At 35.0% G+C, this 27120-nt stretch overlaps 1 protein-coding gene across 1 annotated transcript in view; it reads left to right on the forward strand.

The window, feature by feature from the left end:
• LOC118741104 (fasciclin-2) overlaps nucleotides 1-20426 on the forward strand; it is a 473313-nt gene extending 452887 nt beyond the window's left edge. The window contains exons 2-7 of the mRNA XM_036472940.1: nucleotides 8087-8281; nucleotides 8653-8763; nucleotides 8992-9129; nucleotides 10951-11109; nucleotides 19036-19533; nucleotides 19897-20426. Of these exons, the coding sequence (XP_036328833.1) occupies nucleotides 8087-8281; nucleotides 8653-8763; nucleotides 8992-9129; nucleotides 10951-11109; nucleotides 19036-19533; nucleotides 19897-20177 (1382 nt within the window). The 3' untranslated portion in view covers nucleotides 20178-20426. The remainder of the gene's footprint in view (nucleotides 1-8086; nucleotides 8282-8652; nucleotides 8764-8991; nucleotides 9130-10950; nucleotides 11110-19035; nucleotides 19534-19896) is intronic.
• Nucleotides 20427-27120: the final 6694 nt, after the last annotated feature.

Here is a 27120-nt window from a genome sequence, read left to right on the forward strand (position 1 = left end):
TAATGCATGAAAATCCTAACCTCAAAAAAATCACCCGTTACTTGTTTCTGGAACTCCAGTGATTTACATATATGCAAGAAGAATGCTTTTAGCGTTTTTTTTTTGGCCAGAGAAGGAAGTGGCACTACAAATCTAAATTCGCTAAAACAGCGGAACTACCTGCTGAAGTTATTTACTACTCCTTACTCTGGTGTCAACATACCGATTGATTTCAAGGCAGACTTTAAAGCAGCAGTCAGCGTCTTTATCAACTAACTATTTAGATAAAATCTATTCAACGACGAAACCATTTACTGCATTTGGTAGTTGTATGTATTTCATACCATTTCACGTGGAACTAGTGCATACCTAAGGCATACTTAAGCACCTTATGTGCCACTTCTTCAGATTAGCATTAAGCTACCTCGATTCTGCGTTCTTTTCGTTAGTTAAAAATAAAGCTACCAATAGATAAGAGGAGGGCTTCCTATCCGCACTTACCAATAACGTTTGTTAAAGAAATCGCACACAAATTTGATAGTCGCCCTGGCTAAAACCTCATTGGCTGTAAAACGTTTCGGAGAGGTCAAATTGTTTTTCTTTTGGGTCTGGTGGTCACAATCGAACTGAGCGACGACGATTTCATCGTTTTCGGCTGAGAGCTCGGGTCTATGTTCTCCACTACTTTGTGAAAAAGTGGTCCCTATATAATTTAAGTGTATTCTAGACGTAGGTTCCTAGGTCGCAGGAGTTTGGTTTGTTGTTAAAATCATTCGTAAAATCGCCTAACTTTCTCATAATATTTTTGAAAGTTTTTCCATGATCACCACCTTTTCCCATTCACATAATTCGGCCTGAGAATTTTATTTATTACAAAAACTACGTTTCGCTTTACTCAATTGAGCTTCCTCTATTGACTCCACTGCTTGCGTATAGCAGGTAGCGGTTTTCAGTTTTAGACATTCCTATCAAGTAAAATTCGAAGTCATTCGGATAGTCCCGACAAATTTCCGAGCGGTAGCAACAAAATTTCGAAAAATTTCAAATAAAAGTCCTTTGTGGTTTCTTAAAAAACCCGATAAGTCATACAAAATCTCAATAAAACTCTAAAAAGGTTAAAAAAAAGTTTGTGGCTGATCCTGAAACATCCAGCAGCTTCAAAAGAACCCGAATCGTTCTGTAGAAACCCCGAAAAATCTGAAAGTTCCGGAAAAAGTCAAAAGGTCACAAACAATTTTGAAGTGCGGTATTCTTCAACAAAAAAAAAAATCACCTACAAAATCAAAAAAACAAAAAATAACTAAAAGTATCGAAGCAAATACGAAAAGTGCTGAAAAAGTATCCAAAAGTTAAAAATAAAGTGCGTAAGTCCCTTAAAAAAAGATCCGGAACACTTACTAAAAAATAAAAAATTTCGATATTTTTCTGAAAAATTCCTCACGAGTTCCAAAAAATATCGAAGAGACTCCAAACAATTTAATTAAAATCCTTTTTCTTTAATTTCGGTGAGTCTGCAAAACTTTAAAAAATTCTCAAAAGATCTAGGCAAGAAATTTTCTTCGTAGCAAACCTCGAAATTTCCGGATTAAAAGACGTCAAATCCGGAAGATCCCGAATCGTTCCGAAGAGAACCCAAATACTCACTCACGAAAAAAAAAATTTCGATATTTTTCCGAAAAATTCCTAACGAGTTCCAAAAAATATCGAAGAGACTCCGAACAGTTTAACTAAAATCTTTTCTTCAATTCCGGTGAGTCTGCCATATTTTAAAAATTTTCAAAAGATGTAGGCAAGAAATTTTCTTCAAAGATAACCTCAAAATGTTCAGAGTAAAAGACCCCAATTCCAGAAGATCCCGAATCGTTCCGAAGAAAACCCAAAAACTCACAAAAGTTCAAAAAAAAAAATCCATGAAAATAATTTATTTTACTGTGGTTTACAGTTTTCCGAAAATTTACGACAGAAGGCAATGGGACACTTTTTTAATTACTTATTTAATTTTTTTTTTAATATTATCGCATTTTTTTCCGAAAGATTTGGAAGTTAAAATTTCGTATGCCTTCCAGAAACTTACTTGCTCAACGTAAGCCAATTACACCAGTCCGAGCTTTAATTTAAAAATTCTCCAGAGTATAAATCAAACCTGCACTAAATACATTTACGTAAGGTCTACTCCAAGAAAAATCTGCCAATATTGCATGCTTCTACTAAGAAATTCATATAACATTTTGGCAAGGAAAATCAGGTAAGAAATAAAAAAATAATGTTGCCACATTTGCAGCTACAAAAGATGACAAAATTGGAATAAATCTGCTTATGCAACTCGTACTATATGGAATTTAGGCTGTCACAATATGAGTGACATGCTGCAAGCCACAAAATAACCACGGCATTAAGAAAAATAAAAAATAAAAGAGAAAACAATGAAAAGTGTGTTAAAATTGAAAAATGGAAAGAAAGCCAAAGCAAGTAGCAAATACTCATAAGCATATGAGCTTGCGCAAGTATTTAAATTTCTTTGCAGGTGGATGCAACATACATACCTACATACGTGTATACATATGTGGTTATATACATAAGTATGCAATTATATGCCATCACAGATGCAGCCGCCACAGAGTAGCATGCAACAACGTGTGCTGGCGGCATACTACAGTCGTTCGTTGTGCAACACTGTATGCAAAGTGGAAATTCAAATTTCAGATTTTCTGCAAATTTTTACTTCATAGCGCACAGTTACAGTCTACATAAGTGCGCATGTGCAAACGGATATACTCATGTACATACATACATACAAAAATACATATGTACTCATATTCATGCATGCAGCATGCATCTGTAGCAATGGTTGAGCACTTAAGTGCAATTTCGTATATTACATATTTTTGCGCAAAATTGCTTCAAGTTAACTTGAAAGTACTGAAATGAATGAGTAAAAGGAAAAACCTATATCCCACGATAGTATATAACTAAGTAGAAGTATGTAGCAGCTGTGACAACAGTAGAGCATTGCAAGAAGAAGCTTCTTTCTACCTTTATTTGCATGCATTTGTGTGTGTGTGAGAGTGCATACTACAAATATGGCTGTATTTATGGAAATATATGTCAGTAAGCGCAGGCAACTAATGGAGAGGAAAAAAAAAACAAATCAAATACATATACGTTTTTTGGTCACAGTTATTCTAAATCATCGCACACATTTTCTTTTCTGCGGAAAATCAACAGGATGCGGACATATGGGTATAGTATTATAATAAATAAGAATTTTTGTAAAAATTTGTTGTGCAAGTGACCCATATTTGCGAAAATATTGAAGAAGTTAAATTAAAGTTGTAGCAAAAACATATTTGATTGCGATTAACACTGTCAAAGCTGTTAAGTTTATAATTTGCGCATCTTGAAAAACTGGCTAGTTCAAGAGGAAGTGTTGAGGTGATTTCACTTTTTCGACCAGCGTTCGATTTGCTGACACATGTAGTCCACATGTAGTACTCCCTTTTTTTCTCGGTGTGAGCCTAGTTCCTTTCCGACCAGTTTATCTGCCATTCTGTTACTTGCAATATAACTGTGACCTCGCATTCATATACACAAGTCTTACCAGAAAATATTTTTGTGCGACCGAAAGAGAGTTGAGGCATTCGAAAGTTGCTTTGAGCGCACTTTGAGCATGCCAAACTCTACGGCTGTTGCTTGACTATCGAAATGGATATTTTACTTGAACTATTTTGAAGCGAATTTCTGTCACCCCTTTTCAAATTTGGTTTGAAGACAAACCGGTTTCGGCGTTGCGCCATGGTCAGTGTAGTTTTTCGTTCTGGTTAATTCTTGTTGGTTGTTCGTATTTTTACTCCTTTTTATACCTTTCATGAGCACGAAATATGTGTTATACCTTTGGTCCGATGTTTATAAGTACCAGAATAGGAAGACATAGACCCACTAAAATATACACCTATTTGATCAAAACGTCGAGCTGAGTCGATTTAGTCATGTCCGCCTGTCCGTCTGTTCATCTGTTTGTATGCAATCTAGTCTCTCAGTTTTGAGATATCAGGATGAAATTTGGCAAATGTGTGTGTTTTTATAATGTATTAATCATTTGTCGGAACCGGAAAAATCGGACCACTATAACATATAGCTCCCACAGAACTGATTGTTCAGATATAAGATTTTTCGTTATAACTCCTCCATTTATGTAGCTAGGAACATGAAGTTTCGCACTATTTTCACTGATTATCAACAGAAGACTTACAGTGAAAATTACGAAAATCTGGTCACCACAACATATAGCTCCCATACAACTGATTGTTGAGAAATGAGATTTTTCGTAATTTCAAATGCAGTAATCTGTTAAAGTAAAATTTTCTGATGTTCCTGAAAGGTAGTGTTAAGCCTTCGGCATAGTCGAAGACAGCACTGCTCTTACTTATTCTATGCCTGGGTATGTCTCTTTCGTTTGCGGTGCTCAATAAGCAGATTAATTGTTATAGGCCAGCAGGTAGAAAGAAGTGCGTGATTTTTAACTTCATTGTTTTTAATGGGCGTTTTTTCCAGGAGCTCTTGCCTGCATTTCAATTCTTACTGCCTTATAGTTCTGGATTCAACGTACTTTTTATATATACAGTAATTCGGGATCTCTAATTCCAGAAGTCCCGAGCACTTTTTTGAGGCCCGAAATCCCGGGACAAGTCCGGACTAATTTGGGATAATTTTGGGATTAATTCAGGATTATTTTAGAACCATTTTGGGACTAGTAAGGGACCATTTTCAGTACTATCCTTTTTTATTTTTCTTTTCCCGTATCAATAATTATATTCGAATTAATATCCATGGGCACAATCGCCTTTTAAATTTATTTTACTTGCTACAAACTTTGCTGGAAAAAAATAAAACTAACATTAAATGCTTATGTATAAGAACTAAATGCATATGTGCACACACACGCAACTGCACTCAACGAATTGTGTAAGTAAAATGCTCTGAGCATTGCTGTTCCATTGCACCTATGCAGTGATATAGCAGTACTTTATTAAAAAATTCTGCGTTCTTCTGAGAAGTAATTCTGAGAAGTAATAACTACGTCGCCTTAAGCATTTTCAATTTTTTTACTATCTCAAAGCAGTTTCATATCCTCGAACTTACGACAAGTTTACTCAATCAAAAGTTATCCTACATTTTTCACTCTAAACCCATGCTAATCTTTTCACTTTAAAAAGCTTTACTACTGCCTGCAGCAGCTGCTCATACATATTTTTTCACTTAGCACTTCCTGAGTGTACTATGCCTATACTTAGGTATTTAAATATTACAAATATGAGCATATTCCTTTTTTATTTTATATGTGCATAAGTATATATGTACATATTTACATCATACATAGTTGCTTATTCGTTTCAATTTCCAATTGTAACAACTATGTATAACAAATTTTTAATACTCTTTTTGTTGGCAAAAATTCTTGATTACGTCGCCAGAGAGAAGGGCAAATTATACTAGCCAGTTTCGCAAAAGCAATTTAAGTGAAAAATTATATTTTTGTTGTTTCGATATGAAAACTAACAGAAGGGGAAAAATAAGTTTTCGCTAAAAATTTGCTGGTGAAACCGGCAGCTAAGGTAAAATATGTTTTTTGTTTTTATAAAAATATTTTTCCAGTGATACGAGCACGTACTTAGTAGTCTAACTGGCACATTGAAAATCAATTAACCTAACAAGGCGTATCTACAGCTTGTTACGTGACAGAGCTGTCGTGGCGTAGTGCAGAAGCGTAGAGTCAATAGGGGCACTCCGAAAGGTGGTGTTCTCTCTCTCCTCAGGAAAAAGTGGGAACTGGGAAAATCGGATGATTAACTGGTTCGAAAACTGAACACGCTAGAGTTCTGGAGGGCTTTGACTTCGTCTCTTAACACATAGATTACAGTGTCTCTGAAATGGCTCCCATTAGCTTCTTCGCTACATATATTCCCTCAAAAGAGGACTGGGTATGAGGCGGGGTTACTAAAAGAAGGGATCGGTAAACTTCTTCGCGGATGGCTCAAAACTTGCAGACAGGGTTGGTGAAGGTGTCTTCTATCGGGAACTCTCCATTAAAGCTGTGTTCAGGCTTCCGGCCTTTTGCAGTGTCTTTCAGGTGGAAATAGCTGCCATTAAGGAAGCGGTAGACTCAAAAGCTTAAGTCAATTATTTAATAAGTTAAATTGAATATCAGAACGATGTGGGAGTTCACAACGATTTATTTCGAAAATATTTAAGTATATGGTTGCCACCTGTTAAACAAATTTTAAATCAATGTATCCAGAGAGAGAGAGGGTTAAGAAGTTTTAGTTACAAAATATTTTTGACGAGAGTTGCCAGTTGTTTAGAAACTCAAAATAAATTTATGTAACAAGTTTAATGAAATATTTTAATATGGATGTCAAACGGTAGAAGTTTAAGAAAGCTTTATTCCGTTAATTATATTTTCGAAGAAATATAGAAATTCTGAATCAAATGAATAAATAAGTTATATGAAGTATTTAAATATGGTTATCAAACGTTAAAGCATTTAAAGCTTTTTAAAAATTATTATTTTAAAGGGCTGCCACCTATCTAATAATACAAAATTCATAAAACTGACAAAGTAAATGATATAGTTCAATATGGGTGTCAAAGGCATTATTCTTAAAATATGTACGTACATTTGAAGAGAGTTGCCACCAGTATAACAGTTCAAATTCAGTTTCAAGAGTGATTAAATAAAATATTACAATACGGGTGTTAAACGAAAGAAGTGAAAAAACTGTTTCTCCATAAAATTTTCTGACAAGGGTTGCTACCTCTTTTAAAAGTCAAATAGTTTGATTAAATAGTTTTAAAAGCATTTTATAAAAGAAATGCCACAATTCCAAAAGTTTTGTAAATAAACTTTTTCCTTTTATGTTAAATTAAATATGACATTTTGGCGTAGGCATTGATATGAAACTAAGCTAAATCTTTATATACCCCACTTAAAAATTAAATAAGGATTAGAAATGGATTAGACAGGGCTAAGGATTACAGACATGTGTTAATGTTCATTAATATATTAGACCGTACCACCTTACTAGCAAACGAAAAAGGTCCTTGTACAACCCAGCTGGCCATTTCTGGTTTAGTGAAAACGTGAAGTGAAAATATTTTTCATCACTTTACATAAAATTACGATTCTGTTTTAGAACGGAAATAAATGAATATGTCGAAAAGTTTTCCTGATTGAAAAAAAACTGGGATATTTTTCGAAAAAAAGCACCATATTATGATAAATAATATCATTGGCTTAAACTCGAAATAATTTACCAAATAATTACTTGCTAGATGCTAATGGAAAAGCTTTCCTGATCGAGAATCGCTTAAAATGATTAAATGAACAAATTAAATTTTCACTGAAATTGAATTTTTTATTTGCACTTCTCCATTTCATAGAACGAGAATTGGCGCTCTGGGTGCAAAGTATTTTTGCCAGGAAATTATGAAATTGTTTATCTTTTTTTTTTGACGAATCTAGGGGTGGCTTTTTTTTACCATTTACGGTAATGAAAACATTTTTTTTTAAATAGTTCTACTGGAATAATCAAATACTTGTTTAGCAAAAGTTTCAGAATTTGTAAAGAAATTTATTTTACTGACATTAGGATGAAGCGTTAGGTGGATAAAGTACTAAGTACTAAGTAATGTAAGTAAAGTACTGAGTAAGTTAGGTGGATAAAGGTGGAAGTACTAAAACGCAGTGATTGAGGTAAATGAATTTTGGAACAAAAAAGCTGTCTCCTTGAGATAAAAATGGACTGCAATGCTGAAGAATGACAAAAATTGACAAAAGGGGACCTCTAGTAGGACCTTAAAACCCTGTTTTAGTGATTACCTACCAGATCTCAGCTCCTTCCACCACGACGTATAACCCTAATGTTAAAACCGCAAAAGCTAGTCTAAGCTTCTGCGACTTTTAAAAACAAACTTTATCAACTTTGCTACTGTATCCGCCACTATAAATTTTCGATGTCGCCGATGTTACCTTAATAAATCGACTTAAATTACTTTTCATCCTGCATACATATGTATACTAACACACACACCCCTTTGCATTTGCTTGCAGCTTCCGTGCAGGCCAGCCACCATGAACTGCTTTCGCTCAGTCCCTCCGATCATTCTGTGGTGCGATATACCAACGACTCGCTAATAGTCCAATGTCGTAGCTCAACATCAGAAGCGCAGTTGGTGTGGAAGTCGCCGAAGGGAGAAATAATTAAGGAGCACAAAGGACGTATACACATCGAGCAAAGTGCGCCAGGTAAGTGTGTGCGCTACCTTATTAGCGAGCGGCTTACCACATGCACGGATGCACAAGGCAGGAAGCACTGCGCACTTCGCACGCAGCGCAGGCCGCTACATGTGCGTGTGAATGTGTGCACTTGCTGTGACGGTAGCTGGCCCCTAGCTGCATACCGCTGGCTGGCTGCTATGTTAAAGTGTAGTTGCATTTACTATTTAAATGCCAATTAAGCGGCGTTGTTAACACAAATCATTGCTAATTTTCTTTCATGTATGTACCTCCTGTGACGCGCGCGCGCTCTCATCACTGACCAACAACAAATATGCGCTGGAACACCTGCTATCCTATCCGCTGCTGACTTGATGCCTGCGCGCCTTTTTGCGCGATAGAACAATTGAAAATTGTTTTTCTACACATTTCACTCGGCGACAAGGGCAAGTGGACGTGCGAAGATGCCAATGGCGACAGAGCGGAAAAGTCTTTCGATCTCATTGTCTACCGTAAGTAGCTAAGCTGAGTGCGAGCCATTGTGAAGCGAGCTAGGTGAAGTGAAGTGAAGTGTAGTGTAGAGCGTTAAAAGGCAAAAAACTTTTGAGAAAATGTTATTGTCTCAAATGTGCAAAAGGCCTGTTGAGGCGTCTCATTAAAGTTTTTATTCTTATCTAGTTTACTTTCTTTGTTGTAATGAGTTTCTGTAAAATTATTTCTATTGTTTTTCTTTGCCTTAGAAAAAATTGCTTTCGCTGAAAATTTCACCATTCTTACGGTAAAGGAAGGCAAGGATGCATTCATACGTTGCGAAGTGAAAGGCGAACCACAACCAAATGTCACCTGGCACTACAATGGACAGCCAATTATTGTTGAAAGTAAGTCCAATTAGTGATTTGACTGTGTATGTGAGCGGTTTACTTTATTTTATTTGCCGTCTTCGAGAACTTCGTAAATGGAAAAGTGCACAGTGAGAAATAAATATCTAATACAAACCGGGTTCTTCAAGTGCAAACAGCTCCCGGTAGGGGTAAAAATTGCGTTAACCCAGGGGAAAATCTGTCATAGCTCCTTGTGTGTACAAATAAATATTTTTAGTCTCAACCCTTTCCAAGAGTACTTCAGAATGCGTCAAATATACCTCAGACTAGTCAGTTGTAAAATGAACTGACTATGTATTCTGAAGTTCATTTGACGCTTTCTGAAGTGCTCTTGGAAAAGGTGTAGCTCAGCGTTATTTCAGGCCCATTTCAGGCCTACTTCGGAATAATTTCGGAACTAGTTTGGTATCGTTTTGGAACTTGTTTGGGATCATTTCGGAACTAGTTCGGGATAATTTCTGGTCCGTTTCAGAACCTATTTAGGACTAGTTCACGACCATTTAAGGCTTTAATTTTGGGACTACCTCTAGGCCATTTAGAGACTAATTCAAGACTATTTCGGGATTATATCGGGACCGTTTCGAGACGTGTTCATGACTTTTGCGGAACAATTTCGGGACTATTTCGGGATAATTTCGTGACCATTTTGAGACTAGTTCAGGACAACTTCGGAAACATTTTGGGACTAGTTCGGGATTATTTTGCGACAAGTAGGTAGGGATAATTCCGTCACCGTTTCTAGACTTTTTCGTAATCATTTCGGGAGAAGTTTCTGACTTTTTCAGCACCTTTTCAGGACTACTTCAGTATAAAATTTTGACTACTTCGGGGTGGTTCGAAACTAGTTAAGAAATGATCCCGAAATAGCCCGTAAGTATTTCCGACGCAATTACATAAAGATACTGGTCCTGATAATACAAATAAAATCAATTTAATTTTTAATTTCTTGTCTAACCTATTTATGGATGTACATAAGTTAATTTTAAGGATTTTTCAATATATTTCGTGTCCGATTTTTTCGGATTTTTTTGAGTTTTTTTTTAATGATATTTCGGGTTTTTACAGCAATTTTCGGCGAAAGCCTCTTATTTCGTATAATTTGAGATACGCTTTCGTTTCGGCTTTAAAAGTTTGCGGAATTTTTTCGTATACATATATAATGAAATTTACAGAATTTTTCTAAATCTTTCGATTTTTTTGGGATTTTTCATAATTTGTTCCGCATAATTTGGGATGCGTAGGTACTTATCGATATTAATTGGGAGCTTTTGATATTTTGTGTCTAATTTTTTCGTATTTTCGGGACTTTTCTGGATCCTTGGGGATTTTTTTAGCAATCTTCAACATTGTGATGGAACGCTTCGGATTTTTTCGGAAACATTCGGGTTCGAAATTTTATTTAAATTATAGATTTTTATTTTACGAGTGCCAAAAAAAGGTAAAAATTAAAAATTTCCGGTAGTTCTCTGTCCCAAAAAGCCAGACAAGTTTATTTTTGCCTTGAAATAGAAAATAGAAAAAAATGCAGAGTTTCTTAAAAACCTTAAAATTGTTTGCACTGCAGTTAAAAAAAATACACTTTCTCCAAAAAACCCAATTTCACTATATTGGATTTTCAGTGTGCACTTTACCAGTGATTACAACGATAAATGTACTCGCAATTCGAATAGAGACAGTAAAAACAAAATTCCATCTAATACATGTCCTAAATGTACAAGTAATCTTTGCAAAATGAAAAAATAAAGAATAAAATAGAATTAAAACAAAAAAAAAACCCAAATTGTATTGTATTCTTTGTTTTTACTTTTTTTTTTGCAGCATTTACAGGCAACACAACGAAATTTCAGATTCTGGCTGATGGATTACAGGTCCGCAAGGTAACGCAGAACGACACCGGCGAATATACGTGCCGCGCCTATCAAGTGAACACCATCGCTTCGGACATGCAGGAGCGCACCATTTTGATGAAAATCGAACGTGAGTAGGATGTTTACTGCCTATGCGATATGAGCAAATGCACACAGTACATACACATACATACACAAGTACATACACTGCCGGAACAAAGTATTGGCACAGCAAATTTTTTCACTATATATGCAACAAGTTTTATTCTTATATTTTTCCGCTAATTTTGTATAAAAATATAGCTCATTCTACAACAAGAAAAACATAAAACAAAAATTCCTAAACTTTGTGCAAAACTCGCGAAAATTGTGAAAATTTTCATGAACATTTTCAACTTTTTAATCAGATTTTTTAGAATTTTTTTGAGTAAGCAAGATTTGTAGCCCACTCAATTTTATTATAATAAAGTGCAAGTTTTAAGTAGCTAGGAATTACCGTTGATTTTTGGCATTTTTTTTTTCACGCAGTCTCTTCCATACAAAAAATTTTTCTAGAAAATACTTTATATGGAAAAAATGCAACACACCTTTAACAAAAAAAAATTCTCAAAAATCAACGCGATTTTTGACTAACTCCGAACTTGCATTTTTTTTATTAGAATTTAATGAGCTGCAAAACTGCATACTCAAAAAAGAATTCCAAAAAATCTGATTAAAAAGTTGAAAATTTTGATGAATAGTTTAGGAATGTTATTTTTATGTTTTTTGTTGTTGAATGAACCATATTTTTATACAAAATTGGCGCAAAAATATTAGAATTAAAAATGTTGCATATACATATTGTGAAAAATTTGCTGTGCCAATACTTTGTTCCGGCAGTGTACATATAAACCCACTGACACAATGCCATAAGCCATACTGACTTCCTTCCTTTGCCAACATTCGCAATGGAATGGAAGCAATTTTCATTTGAACTCACATGTCGCATATTGGCGGATAAGCTGGCGCCTCCTCTGCTGCCGCTGCCTACTAAAGCAGTACCACTCTTTCATTGTGCTTTTACTCTGTCACATATGTATGTATGTATGTATGTTGCCCGACAGTGCTGCAGCAGTTTTTGGCCATTTCCGTCAACGGATGGACATCTATCTCTAAGCTCAATGGCTAAACAAACCTAACTGTATTTATTTGTTATTTTTTGAGCGAACAACTTTTTTATTGCTTCTTGTTTTTTGTTGCCCTAGTATGCGAGACAAATAATCCAGTTGGGAAAAACAAAAGTTTTGCTTTGTAAATTGCATTGGATTTTTGTTGCGCAAATATTTCGTGTCATTTGTTTATACATATATTGGGTGGGTTCTTTTATTTTTTTAATGCTCTAAAATTCCGGGTGCTTTGGCTTCTGTATCTCCAGGTTTATTTGTTTGTTTGTTTGCGTTTGTTTGTTCACTGTGCTGCGCTGCGCTGCTTTTCAATTCATTCAGGTCTCTTGATTGTGTTTTCGTGACTCACGCAAACCAAAACCCGTACACAATTACAAACACGCCCATACTCACAGATTCGCAACCATGCCAGCCTGTGGCTTGCTGTTTGTGGGAAAAATTAAATTGAGGTGAATTTCCACGCCTGCTGCAATTTATTGTGTGGCTTTTGTGCGAAGGTGCATGCGTGGCGCTTTGGGCGAAATTCTGCGCCACCAGCGCTAAGCAAATTTGAGCTATGCGCGTTTCGTGCACTAAGTCGTGCGTCTTTTTACGATTTTGGATTTCTGAATTCGTATGTTGCTCTCGAAAATCTATTCTTCCACCTTTAGGTTACGTGCTGAGTGCTGAAAACGCAATTTTAATAGTTTTTTTTTTTATCGCTACTCTAGCCATTGAGCTAATTTTAATCGCTGTTGCTTATGATGGGATTTTGGGCTTCTTAAGCGATTTCCCATTCGATTTCCATTAGCGATTTTAAATTAGGGTTTTCACACTTTTTGCGATTTGGTTACAGCTTGCATATTATTTAGATATTGGCTTATCTAAACGATTTACGTGACTGAGAGTTATGCGTGTTTTGGAAAGCGGTTTTAAATTCGTTAACATATATATTTCTGAAGTATTGATACTTAGCACTTTTCGACAGTCGGCTGTGGAATTAATGAAACCCATTTTTCTGAATGTGTATAGGTATAGAAAACTAATTTCTCAGCTTTTCCAGGTTGGCAACTTTAAGGCTGTTTTTCACTATGTCAAATTCAATGGCATTTGTCGTCAAATAAGTGAAAACTCAATCTATCAATTGATTTAGATCAGAATAGGTCTTCAGTCGTGTGCATGTGGTGCTAAGTCCATATCTGTCAATTTTGGGCACATAATATAATCGGTAAAGGTACGAAAAAAGAGGATAAAGTTGTGTCAAAATGTGTTGACATAATTTGTTGTCAAAATATGACATAGTGAAAATCAGCCCTTAAGCGTTTTTTTTTTCAATTTGGAGTTGGTGGTCGCAGAGTAGAAGATATTTTAACAATTAAAATTTAAATAACTATGAAGTAACATGAACTTCCATATTTTTTGCATCAAAGCGGCTGTTTGTGGGGAATAAAAAGTGACAATTCAGTTCCCTTGAACCCTAAAACTAATAACAAATAACAAGTAATTTTTAAGCAAAGAACACCACCGACTTCAATTCTCAGATAAAAATGTAAGAGTAACGTTAATTTTTTCATGATCCAATGATCAGATCTAAACGAAATTTGTATTGCACCACCTGTGAGGTACTACCGTTCCTACACAAAAAGACTTAAAGAAATCGTCTCCTTTTTTAAAGTAGGTTAAAAAAAAAAGTATGTTTTATCAAAAATATTGAACATAACTTTGACTTTAAACTTAGAATAAAAAGGAAAAACCTACCCCCGCCAAAAAATATTAGGTTAGTGGTCGCATGGAGTCAGCACTCTGGCTGTGACAAATTTACGTACCCCACGGGGAGTTAGAAAGCTAGAAAGAGCGCGAACGCGCTCAATTTTTTCAGGTATAATTCTCCTAATGTTAATTTTTGGAAGTTTTCGTGTGAAAACTGTACTAAATATTTATCGGATCGAAAAAAAAAAATGTCAAGTTCGGATTCCTCGTACCAAAAACCCTCCAATACGGGTTTTCAAAGCCATAGGAAATCGTAAAATTTCGCTCAAAAACGGATTCCGCCAAAAAATTTAATTTGATTAAATGGTCTAACCTGGAAAAATTACTATCACAACTGAATTCAGTGTATCCGAATTGACTTTACTGGGTAGGTAGTCGGCATGTTCAAAATAAAAAGTTTATTTTCGTGCGCAGCTTTATTAGACTTAAGTTCAATTTTGCCTTTACTTTCAGCGAAAAGAAATTTACGTTTCTGTTAAAACCAAACAAATTACATTTGAAGTAAAGCAACTTTTGTTTCATTTAATTTGTACGTTTATAAATTAACTTCATATATTTATTTACTAAAACAGTCACAAACTATTTTTAATAGGCGTAGCTTACCTAAATTTGAGATGTGAGTCTTAGGGCCAGTTTCAGATTATTTCTCAGATGCCATTTCGCTTGCGTTGGGTTTCAAAACGCCTTTGTTTAAATTTAACAAACAAGTGGCAACACCGATGCTTGTTCTTTGAAATTGTGGTTGCATTTGTTGGTTTGTTTACATTTTGTGCTGAACGACTGATTGTTGTTTCTTATAAACACAGGGTTGCATGTCTCTATTTAAATAGCCAATTGGGTCCGGTTAAGCGCGGTTTAAATATATGATTTGAAAATGAATTCTTGAAGTTAATCAACAGTCGTAACTTAAATGGCTCATCTGAAATTGGCCCTTAATATTTTCTCTTCAGTTACGTAACTGTAGGCTCAATACTGTATTTTCGTAATGAAGCAAATTTTATGTAATAAAAAAGCATTTAAAACAGTTTCAAAATTGCTAACTGAAGGTAAATGCTGAAATTAATATAATTTTTCAATTGTACACATAAGGGTGCATCACACTTCATACAAAAAAATAATAGTTGGTATTGTTTTTCTGTATTTCGGAAAAATATTAAGATTTATGAAAGCTGGACCGAGTTTTTCATAAATAAAATAAGTTTATAAAAATAATTTTTTTTAAATCCCCTCAAATGATAAAAGAACAAGATTGAAGTGTGCGAACAAAAGTTCTACAATTTTATAAACGGAATCAAAGTAATGTAATCGCGTAAATATTAACATTTTCCGAAATATTTTTGGATAGCTTTAAAAAATAATAAATTAGTTTTATAGTCCCGAAAAAAATTAAAAAGGAACACAACTTTTTTTTGTGATGCATCTTAATGTACATTGGAGTGGTCCAATTTTTGTATGGGGGAACAAAATTTCATCCTAGCAAACGGGATCGCTGTGAAGCTAGCAAAAATTGGTAATTTTTATAAAATCCTACTGTTGCCATCCATTACCACCGACGAAGCTTGTGATATTTTTTTAGATAATTTAAATTTCTAATATTCTTAGGTTGCTTAACCAATTAGTTAATTAATATATGTATGTGCACAATTCTTCTAGAGTAAAGTATGAGCATCATGCACGCACTCTCTAAATCTATACTTAGAAACGTAAAGTTTGGTACCAGCACCTTTTTCGGGAGGAGGAAAATTTTTTTTTTTTACCACTCTAATGTACATACATACAAAAGTTTTGCATTTTTGCTTTCAATTAAATATTCTGTACTTGTTAACGTAGTTCTCTTAATAACTCTTGACGCAGTACATGCTTCATTGTTTTGCTAAATTGAAATTGGAAATAAAATTGCCCTTTAGGATCTTAGAGCATTTCATTATAATTTATTTTTTATTTTTTTTTGTGCTGCATTGAAATATACATACTAATAAAGTACTGCCTTTGTATTTTGATGCTATTCTTCAGAAATAAATTTCTCAAAAATATTTACTTGCTTTTGGAAAAGTCAATCACTATTATTAGGAATCACTATTAAGTGTCTGCAGACAGAGTAAAAACTGCTGAGGCGTAGAAGTTCAAGAGCTTCAACTCGGCAACACTTCTACTTGTTCGTACGGGTAGCCAGTAGAGTGAATGGAACGATGGACTCTACTTTATTAAGAGTAGCTGCCTTAGGGTACCCAAAATCCACTCATGCGAAAATACTTGAATGAAAAATTTATTGTTTTCTGTAAGTATGTATGTATGTATGTATGTGTGAACATAATTTCGTATGCATTTTTGTATAAAGATATGTATGTTTGAAGGTATGCATACCTCTAACGAATATACTCGTACTTCCAAATATCTACTATCCAACTCAATTCTATTTACATATTTATTAGTCCTTCTGGCAAAATACAATTATTTTGTTTGTATTATATAATCAAGGAATATTTCCATAAATTTTTCATAAAAATTCTCGATTTTCATAACTGCAGCGTTGGCGTTGGCTGTACAAAGTGTAGGTGTGTTCCATTAAAAAAAATTTCCAATTTTATGTAACGCAAAATTTACTATGTGAATTTGCTGTTGTTGTTGTTGGCATCTCAAATTTTCTGCCATATCCTTTGTATAGAGTTTTCACACTACTCCACAAAAACTTTGTATTGGAAATATTGTTAAGTTTAATTGATGTTGAGGGCGCATTTATACGAAGTATGAGTACTTACACGTTGCTTTATTGTTTCCTCGCCGCCACAACTACACTTGGTACAGCTTACTGCATTCTGGTTCACGATGAAGTTTTCGATTTTCAATTTTATGCACAAATGATTTTTGAATGCTTCAGGTGGTACGCAGTTGCTGGAAGTAGGTACTAACATGAAAAAAAATGCATGCACTTGTAGTGGCTATGGAATATTGCACGAAAATTTTGAGAAATAAAATAAAAGATTAGAATAAGAAAATAATAAAATCAACTCGAACATTAACGAAATTTAATTTAAGTGGACCTTTTTATCTTGTTCACCGAATGCAATAAAGTTCAATAGGTGCGGAAGGCTCACCTCTCTTTTCCATTTTTTCCGCTAGTTTTCTAGTTAGATTTGCATGCACCTTAGGGTGGTCCAAAAATGCATGTGAAAAAGCAGAGTCGAAATTTTTATGCTCTCACCCCCTATGATTGTTCTATACCGAAAAAAATAGACCACTATTTTTTATTTGGAAATCAAAAAAAATTCAAAAGTCGCCAAAAGAGCTCAAAGTTTTCCATGTATTTTATATGGCGGAAAAACCACTTTTCAAAGAAGTGGTATAGCATTCTTGAATGGTATGGAATTCTTGAAAATCAATATTTTTCGATCGGAAAAATCTTTTTCTCTTCAGAAGATTCCAATACCCAAATTTTTTCATGGTATATTTTATAGGTACGCCAAAACCCCCAGAAAATGCAATGGGGGATAAATAAAAAATCTTCAGTTTTTTAAAATGGTTAAGTAAACAATTGGATATTCTTATTGAAAGTCTCCTGAAGAGAACCATCGAAAAATATTGATTTTCAAGAATTCTATACCACTTCTACGAAAAGTTGTTTTTTCTCATACAAAATACATGGAATACTTTGAGCGCTTTGAGCGACCTCTAAATATTTTTTGATTTCAAATAAAAAACTAGTGGTATATTTTTCCATATAGAATAATTCTAGGGCGTGAGAGCATTAAAATTCCGACTTTACTTATGTTGGACCACCCCAATGTACATACATACATACGTACATGTGTATGGGTATCAGGCCCAAGGGCAGGAAACTACATGTAAAAATACTTTTTGCCGTCGAAAAAACCGATGGTGGGTCGAAAGTGGCCAAGGGAACTTCCTAGGCTGGATCACAAAGCCGCAACATTCAATTCCGGTAGATCTTTTGAAAAAACACTCTCCGATAATACATATACCTTCACTATCGCAGCTTCAATCTAAAATTATTTTTTTCAAGTTACATGCAGCTTTTGCGAGGCTGAAGTGTAATTATCGCGTATTGAAGACAGTAGATCAGCTGGCTACGAATGTGGGATCCTCTGCTTCAACTGGAGGGTCACCACATCCAGATTAGGCTTGGACCAATTCGTAACCTTGTTTTTCTTGGTGAAGAGTGGCAAAGTTGTATTTTCCGTGTTGATGCTAAGCTCAATGCAGTCTCCCAAAGTTGTGTATCGCTGCGTATGGACATACACTTTCCGCTTACTATAACTTACATAAATATCATCCACATATGCAGAAAGTTGGGCAGGTCTTCCCTCGATTTTCTTTAGTACTCTGTTAACCCCCAACGACCATAATAATTAGATGGCGTCACCAGTTCTCTTGCAAGGTTATCCCCTCCTGAAATGGATGCTGAAACGCTAGGTAATCTGAGCTCTTGAAAGCGGTAATAAGCCATTGATCAAAACATTTTCCTGATTCTGATCCTGTGCGGAACTTTTTTCAGCCTGAAAATAAAGCCAGTTTGGCTAATACTATCAAAACAATGTCGACAAGACTATAATCAATCTCTTATCTGAGTCTGGGGTGCTGAATTTAGACCCGTATTGTAAGTTTCAGAGTCATACTCTTTGTACTTTTTGCCTTTCACTAATAACAGTACGGCCTTTTGACCCCTCCTCATGAGAGCCTGGAACTAATTTGATTCATTGAAACAGTAATCACCGTTTCTTCTCGATAACCTTTCACTCACATCCGCTGATTTCTGATTACTTAGCGTGCGTGCATGACACAGCATTTATACCTCTTTTACCCCAATCGGGGTCATCGTGCACCATACACCAGGCAATCATTGCAGCCACCTACAGCTTTACAGTCATTCACCTAGGCGCGGCCATTTTCTCCTACGCAATCGGTAGCCGCCGATTTCCATTTGCATTTCCATTTCCATGCTATCAAAATTTCATCAGCTTCAACAACCAAAAACCAACAATCACTTATGCGCTATTGGAATACACACACACACACACACACAAATATATACACATACACACCTGAACAAATGAATAGTACTATGTAGTCCTCACACACACACACACATACAATAACCACACCCTGCTTATTTGGCATTGTTGCAGATAAGCCATTCTGGATGCACAACCATCATATTTCACTGCAGTATGTCTATGTCAATGGCAGCGTGTCCATACCGTGTCAGGCCATCGCTGAGCCGCCAGCCAATTTTACCTGGTACAAGAATAGCAACAAGAAACGTTTGCGCAACGACAAACACTACAGCTTCGAGACGGATTATTATGCATCCAATTTGACGATTCAAGCGCGCGACGATAGCGTATACGACACGTATCGCTGCCTAGCAGAGAACAATCTGGGCGCCATTGAACGCAGCACCGTATTGGAGCGCGGTGTGAAGCCACCACCACCGACGGTGTTGCAGTTGCGCGGCTTCAATTCGAATACGTTCGATGTGGATGTGGGTTCGGTGCGCACTTCGCCGGTGCGTAAATTGATGGAGGTGAATGGATTTCGTATTGAGTATATGACGGAATATGAATTCAAATCAGATGCAGGCAAATGGACGAATGCTAAGCGCAGAGATTTTCCATTCGAAGATGGTAAGTAAAGGGGTTGAAGTGGGCGGGGGAGAAGGGAGAAGTGATGCGGTTTTCCGGCGTCTATGGGGCGTAGAAGGAAATGAATGATTGAAAGCGTTGCTTTAGAAAGTAGTTGTAGCAAAAGGCTTTGCAAGTGCTTAGTGCGCGAATTCGCCTTATGTTAATAAAGTATAAGCGTGAAAATTTTGAGGCGCTAAGCATTTTGCGGAAATTATCTCTGAATTGCGTTGGGCGTTTTGCTTTACAACAGTCGCTTAGCAATCAATCCCTGCCTACTGCTTACCTGCATATCTATAATTGCGCACTTCACTTACTCTCCTCACTCCACTATGTACTTACTTATTCGCGTTTATTCCATTGCAGGCGCAACTTTTCTCATCAACAATTTGGAAGCCAACACCACCTATTTGATGCGCGCTGCAACTAAAAATCTCGCCGGTTTCAGCGATTGGACAAAAGTGGAAAGATTCCGTACAATCTCCAATGAGCCGCCATCATCGTCGACGCGCTTGGCGCACTTGAGCGCCGAACAATTGTTGTGCATATCGCTGGTGGCGTTGTTGTTGTGCAAGGAATTGTCATTCGGTTTTCAACCAGTTGCCAGTATAACAAAGCTACGTCGCGCTGCAGGCGTGCGTTGGTGAAGCGTGCGTCAGTTGGTGGAATTGCAACTATTTAGATATGTATGTATGTAGGGGTTTCTACTGATAAAGTCTAGCAGCAGCGTAGAAGAGGTGGGGATGGTTGATGGTTGAGAGAGAGAGGGTGGCATGGGTTTCATGATAGTGAAAAATTATTGATTAGCGCTAAGGATTAAAGAGTTTGAAATATTTAATTTAATTTAAGTAAAAATAAGAAGAAATGAAAATAGAAACAAAAACAAGAATAATTAATCAGACATTTAAACTATTATTTAATCAAAAATTTTAGTAAACCAATGCAGTTTAATATCACATAGTTTTCTCATAATTTTTTTTTTAGTTTTTTTGTTTAGTTAAAGCTGTGGAATTGCGTGTGAAAGTAATTGCATTATTAATGCCAGTCGTAAGAAATCGACGGTTATGAAAATATACATATGTATGTATATTAGGGTGGACCTTAAATGTAGGAAACAAATTTTTACATCAGATTTCCTAAGCCTCAACCCCTACGTCGATCTACTATAGTCCAAGATATTACATACAATTTTTGGCCCCGATTGGAGCCGGCTAAGGCGTGGCGCCTTATGTGATATTTTTGACTACGGTACTATCGATTTTGGGTATGAGTTGGCAAAAAATGTATTTTAATTTTTTGAGTCTCTATAGAGGAATCTGAACTTTGACCCCTGTGCGACACGCCTTAACCGTCTCCAATCGGGACCAAAATTTGTATCTGATATCTGTGACCGTGGTATTACCGATTGAAGGGATGAGACTGAAAAAATCTCTCATTTGATTTTTTAAGGACCACCCTAATGTATATAGTATAACAACTTTAAGTTTTCAAATATGCCGAAAAAAGTTTCGTCTATGGCTTATTTTTATCAAGTGGTTGAATAATTTGTGACAAAAGATATGGAATTTGAAAACATTATTATTTTGTGAGTCACAATCAGTGTTGCCAGTTTTTTTTCAAAATTTGTAAATTTCCAAAAAAAACTGTAATTTTCGAAACTTACTCGATAGCCAATGGACCTCAGATTTGGGTTCAGTAGGTCGAAACACACGTCGATGAAATTAAGGTTTTTAGATTTTATTAAATATAAATCACATAATTCAATTAACTTTGAATAAAATAACATTAACAATTTAAGTTACACTTAACTAAAACAAAACAGACTTTATAACTGCAGCACTTGAATCACATTTTGTTTTTAAGAAAATTAAGGGTCATAATTTTTTATAAATTTCTTTGTTAATTTGTTTATGCATTTGATTCGCTACTTTAAATTTACCAGATAGTGCTGGATTTTTTAATTTTTGCTTTATCCAAATTGAGTTTAGAAAATATTCTTTCCACATTTGCTTATGTGACTGGAATAAGTGTAAACGCAAACGAAAGAGTCGTTTTAATTTATTCATTCCAATCTGAAATTCCAAAAAAAAAAATGGTAATTTGTTTTAGGAGGTAATTTAAAAAACTGTGAACTTTTTAAAAAACTGTAATTTATAGTTAAGACTGTGAATCTGACTTCTATTCAAATACCAGTGTAACAAAAATAAATTCATAATGTTTGCCTATAATTCAAGACTTTATTTAGCAAAGTTAAGATGCCCTCATCTACGTAAAATAAATGCCGCTTTGTTCGATAGCTTGTTACCATTATGAAGCTAATATCATTATATATAAATTTCGCATAAAAGCCTTCTCCTTAACCCTGCTTTGATAACCTATGTCTGCGAGACGCTCTCTTTTCGTTTTCGTTGTCATTTCCGAATCGATCCCTAACTGTCAAAAAGACGTAAGCGAAATTTAATTTAAATTTTATTTTTGATGCTGAAATACATCTAAAAGCTGCAGAAACATTTCTGCATTAAAAGGAAAGTTTTGAAAAAAATTTTAATTGCGTCTTTTTGGTGATTAGGGCTCGATATCTTCGAAGAAAAAAAAATCCATAAAATGTTGATTACCATAAAATTATAGCAAGTAAGCCATGATACGTCTCACAGACTGATGGTTATCTTCCCACCAAATTTTAGTTGGGTTATCAAACCAGGGTTAATGACAAAATACTAGAACAGGCGAATTTATTTTACAGGAAATCCTTATCTTTTGGTAATCCCTTGAATCATAAATGGGTGAGTTATATTGCGTTTCAAGTAAAAAATAATAATGGATTTATTTTTTCTATACTTAACAGCGGGCGTTGATTACATGTCTTTGATTCAGAATGCTATATATTTACGCGGTGTAATGAAATTAAGACAATTACACAAGCTTTTAATCTGTGATGTATGGCATCAAAGTAGTTTAATTTGCAAAACATTTTTCTAACCCCCTGAAATCCTTCATTTATTCATAAAAAAAAACAATTAGAGATGCACATTTAAATACTAAATTTATAACAAATATTTAGTATATATAGAACTAGCAAATACCCGGCGTGCATCATTGCGCCAGAAAAGTAATTTTGTGTTGTTATTTACTCCCTCCCAAAACTCTTATGGCCTCATTCATAAAAAATAAAATAGAATAGAATATAATGAAGGAAGATGTAATGGAATATTTCATTTACTTTATCAATTTAAAAGAATAAAAATTTTCATACAAGTGGAAACCCCTCAAAAATACTTTCGACGGTAAATGCTCCTAAACCTCCTTAGTTTGATATCCATATTGAAATATTGAATTTATCTTATTAATTATATTAATTTAAAATTTTTAACCATGTGGTGACCTTCTACAACAATTTATTCGTTTGTACAACTTGTTGAACCTCTTTCTTTTAAAGCCATATTGTTATATTTAATTCTTCTTAACAATTTACCTAAACTGCAATTTTCAAAGAGCTGGCAACCCCCTAATTTTGCTTCTTCTCTATTTTAAGTTAGACTTGAGGCAATAAATCGGTGAGAATTTCATTCGATTTCATTTATTAGTTTTCGAGTGATTCGCGTACAAACATACAGATAGATAGACAGACAAAAATTGTAATAATTGTTGATTTGGCTGCTGTTGCTCTAATAAGGGCCCCCATATTAATTTTTCTTTAATATCTGTAATGCACAGACATCAGCCTGTTACAATTTTATTATATGTTTAGGTTAAAAATCTGTGCAATATTTTTTTTTGTTTACATTTATATGAAATAAATGGCTAATTGTTGATAAATATGTAAATTGGTTAAAAATTTAGGTGTGAAATAAATATTTGTAGAGAAATTAATAGGATCGTTTGAACACCAATTGCCCATTCAGCTACATCAATGCGGAAGAATAAATAAAATTTTAATAAAATGTTGAAGCATATACATACATAGATTCCTACTTCCATACATGCATACATACGTTCACTACGTTACGAAGTACACCGGATAAACCTATAAAAGAGATATATGTATATGTATTTAAAATTTAAATAACTAATCCAAAAGTGTTGAAAAATTATATATTTTAATTAGATAATACACTGACTCAATTATTCAGATTGCGATAAAAATTTATGTTTACACAAATAAAATAAAACTGAAAATGAAATTGATATATTGCGAATTTCAAATGTTAGCTATGAGTAAAAAAAAAAAACAAAACAACAATCGCAGCAACAATAATAAAACTTACACAACCAAATGTAGAGGGCTTTAGGATTTAATGCATTTTATTATAGAGAAGCATTCAACTCCATTTATAGTACACTTACATATACATATGTATGTACATACATATATAGTACAGCTATTATTGTAAATGTAAATGAAATATTTGTATGCCGTACTCCTTATTAGCGGTGTCCAGTGTCCAACTGTTTCGAACACTAATTGTTGTTATGTGCCAAAAAAAATTATAGCCCCACTCGAATATATACCATATATATATATATATAAAATTTTATGATATGCTTGTACAACGCAAATGTGTGTGTTTACATTTAGAAAATTGTAACAAAATGTTTGTAACTGAATATATTTATACGTATTTGTATTAATTTAGAAATTTCAACGCTATCTACGAACTAACATAATTATAAGGCATTGCCATTAATACTCAAAAATACATACAAATTTCAGCAGCGTAAATACAGAACGGAGCCGGAAAATTTTGAAAACCAAATTATAGAATACATTTACATACCAATTTGCATTTCGTGCCAAAAATTTTAATAAAATATCAAACAAATAAATTATAACATACATATAACGTATATAAACATACATATATGTATGTACATATGTATGCATTAATTAAAATCAAAAAGGATGAAACCCCGAAAATGTTTTCTGCAGACCAACACAAAATCTAAACGCATAATTAACTCGCATACAAACAAACAAACAAGCATACAAACAAGCAAACAAACATGATGTCCATGTTCATTGTATGTATGTATATACATTAAATAATAGCATTGTATATTCAGCTGAAAAATGTCCAGCCATTGTGTAACGAAACGGAAATAAACTGAAATAAATTATTTGTATAAATGTAAAATATTATTTTGTTGTTTTTATTTGCTTTCCTCTGCAGTGGCGCGCGAGTCATGCTGCGCTTGCAACAAATTAGCTCATATATTTTATGCGAAGCCAACAATAGATGAGCTGACGTGGCTAAAAAAAAAAGGTGTATAGGTACGGTGTTGTGTGCGTGGGGAACTGCAAACCAACAAGTAATTTTTAGCAAAAAAAAAACCGACTTCAACTCTCATATAAAAAAAATATATATATATATCTCATGATCCGCTGATCAGATCTTAACCAGATTAGTATGGGACCACCTCTGAGATACTACCTTTCCGATGCAAAAAGAATTATCGGTTGACGTGGTCCAAAGTTATGCGGTAACATACATAAAAAAAAAAAAAAAAAAAAAAAAATATTCCGACGAACTGATAACCTCCTCCTTTTGTGGAAGTCGGTTAAAAAGTGGTTACTAAAAGCTCCAATTAAGTAGTTTATAGGTGGCAACACCATGCACCAATTTACTTAGTATTAAATATTATTTAATACAGGTGGCAACCCTACTCACAATTAATTTTTTGTGTTCTTACTCCTTCCCAAAACCCTTGTGGCCTCATTCTTAAAAAAATTAAATAGGTTTAAATAGTCTCATTTTCGTTGTTGGTGTTTCCGACAGGGTAGGAGTGTGATATAATGTGGCACGATTTTCCGTCATCCCTTGTCAAATTTGGTTTGGAGACAAACCGGTTTCGGCGTTGTGCCTTGTTCAGTGTCATTTTTCGAGAGAACGAATCGTGGTGGGGGGGAGACTTCATCTTCGTCCCTGGCCACGGTAGAAGAATTTCTTTCAAATTAAAATAAAAATTCTTTTAAGTGAACTTAGAGCGTACTGATGAGGGCCTTTGTTACTATAGGGATATTCTCGGGTCTTGCAAAGCTCCTGCACGGTGTACGTATTGCGGGTTAATCGACAAACTTGACCAAACGTTTCCACTCTTTGAATTGGCTGATGGTTTGATCAGCATCCTGTAGGATGTTTCGAACGTTCTTCTGCTTCTACGTGCACTACAAGCACCGTAGAGCTTTCTGTGGGCGCTTAAGCTCCCAACTCTCAAAGATATCAACGGATTTCGCTTCGCAGGCGATGTTAAAACTTTTACCGTCAGCCTGCGTATCGTTCGTACGCATTTTACTGTGAGAGCGAGATTAGCCGACGGCCGATGGTTGTTGCGGGTCACAGGTGCGAATTTTACGGTGCTTGCGGAATTGAAGCCAGTTAAGGCAGTCAGGTTGCATAAATTTATATTTAGGTATTAGTTGGTTTTAACTTATTTGTATATGTAAGTCGCTATATACTTTTTGAACGCAGTAATTTTACCGTTGGTGCCCTCGTGGCATATCACGATGAACATAAATTCCTGCAAGCGTTTTAACCACAGAATACTATATACGTAACCGTATAACATAGTAACCTATTCTGCCAGAAGATATGTATGTACATACATATGCATGCATTCCAACTGCAGAGGTTCCGTTGATTGTTGAAGCTGGCAAATTAATGTGCGCTGCATTAAAAATGTATTACAAAAATAAATTCGCGCATTAAATGTCAGCCCACAAGAACGAACGAAAAATGTATGTAAATATAAAATAAATAAATAAATAAAACCACTGGATAAAAACATCAAAGACCAACGTTGGGTATTCCGCATGTACATATGTATGTATGTATGTAGGTAAGTATGCTGCCGCAATGCAATACAAACATAAAAGGTAATTGCAAATGGAGATTGAAAACTGAAAACGTCATTGGCGCGCATTGTACACCAGAGTGGGTGTTGTACCAAGGCGGTGACAATGAGGGGGAGAATGATGAAGCGAGAGAAGGAGTTGAGAATGAAATGCATCAGAGTGACTGCATGAGGGGGCGAGGAGCGAAATAAAGCTGCTTTCGATTGTGCAAAACCCCAAATCCGCCAGTGAATTGCAGCAGCAAACAATAAATGACCCAATTACTGCAGTCAGTGGCGCGCATTAAACTTTATGTAAAATACAAAGGTTCGTATTTTCGTATGTTTTTGTATGCGCATGTAAATGTACCCGGAAGTCGAATCCTCTATGTTTGCGCTAGCTTACTACCAGCTCGTTTTTCGACTGAATCAGGTCGTAGAATATCTCCTTAAGATCAGAATCACTCTTACCAGCAAGTACTACTTTGGATTGAGTAGGCAATTTAGAAATGAAGTCCTCTCTATAAGTGACTCATTATGCCTTCAATGACAAGATCCGATGTGGCGGCTCTTGGGTTATTCGAGTGAAAGATTTTTCGGACGATTTTCGGGCCTTTCCGGGTTTTCTATGGCGAGTACTTTAGACGATGGAACGATGAGCTGTATGAGTTTTACAAAGACATGGACATAATGAAGTGAATAAAAAGTGGAAGAAACGTTATACTTAAATGTATATATACGTGCATCCCGGACCACTAGTTA

The sequence above is a fragment of the Rhagoletis pomonella genome, unplaced genomic scaffold (genome assembly GCF_013731165.1).
Source record: "Rhagoletis pomonella isolate Grant_MI unplaced genomic scaffold, Rhpom_1.0 Rhpom_scaffold_00006, whole genome shotgun sequence".
NCBI lineage: Eukaryota > Metazoa > Arthropoda > Insecta > Diptera > Tephritidae > Rhagoletis > Rhagoletis pomonella.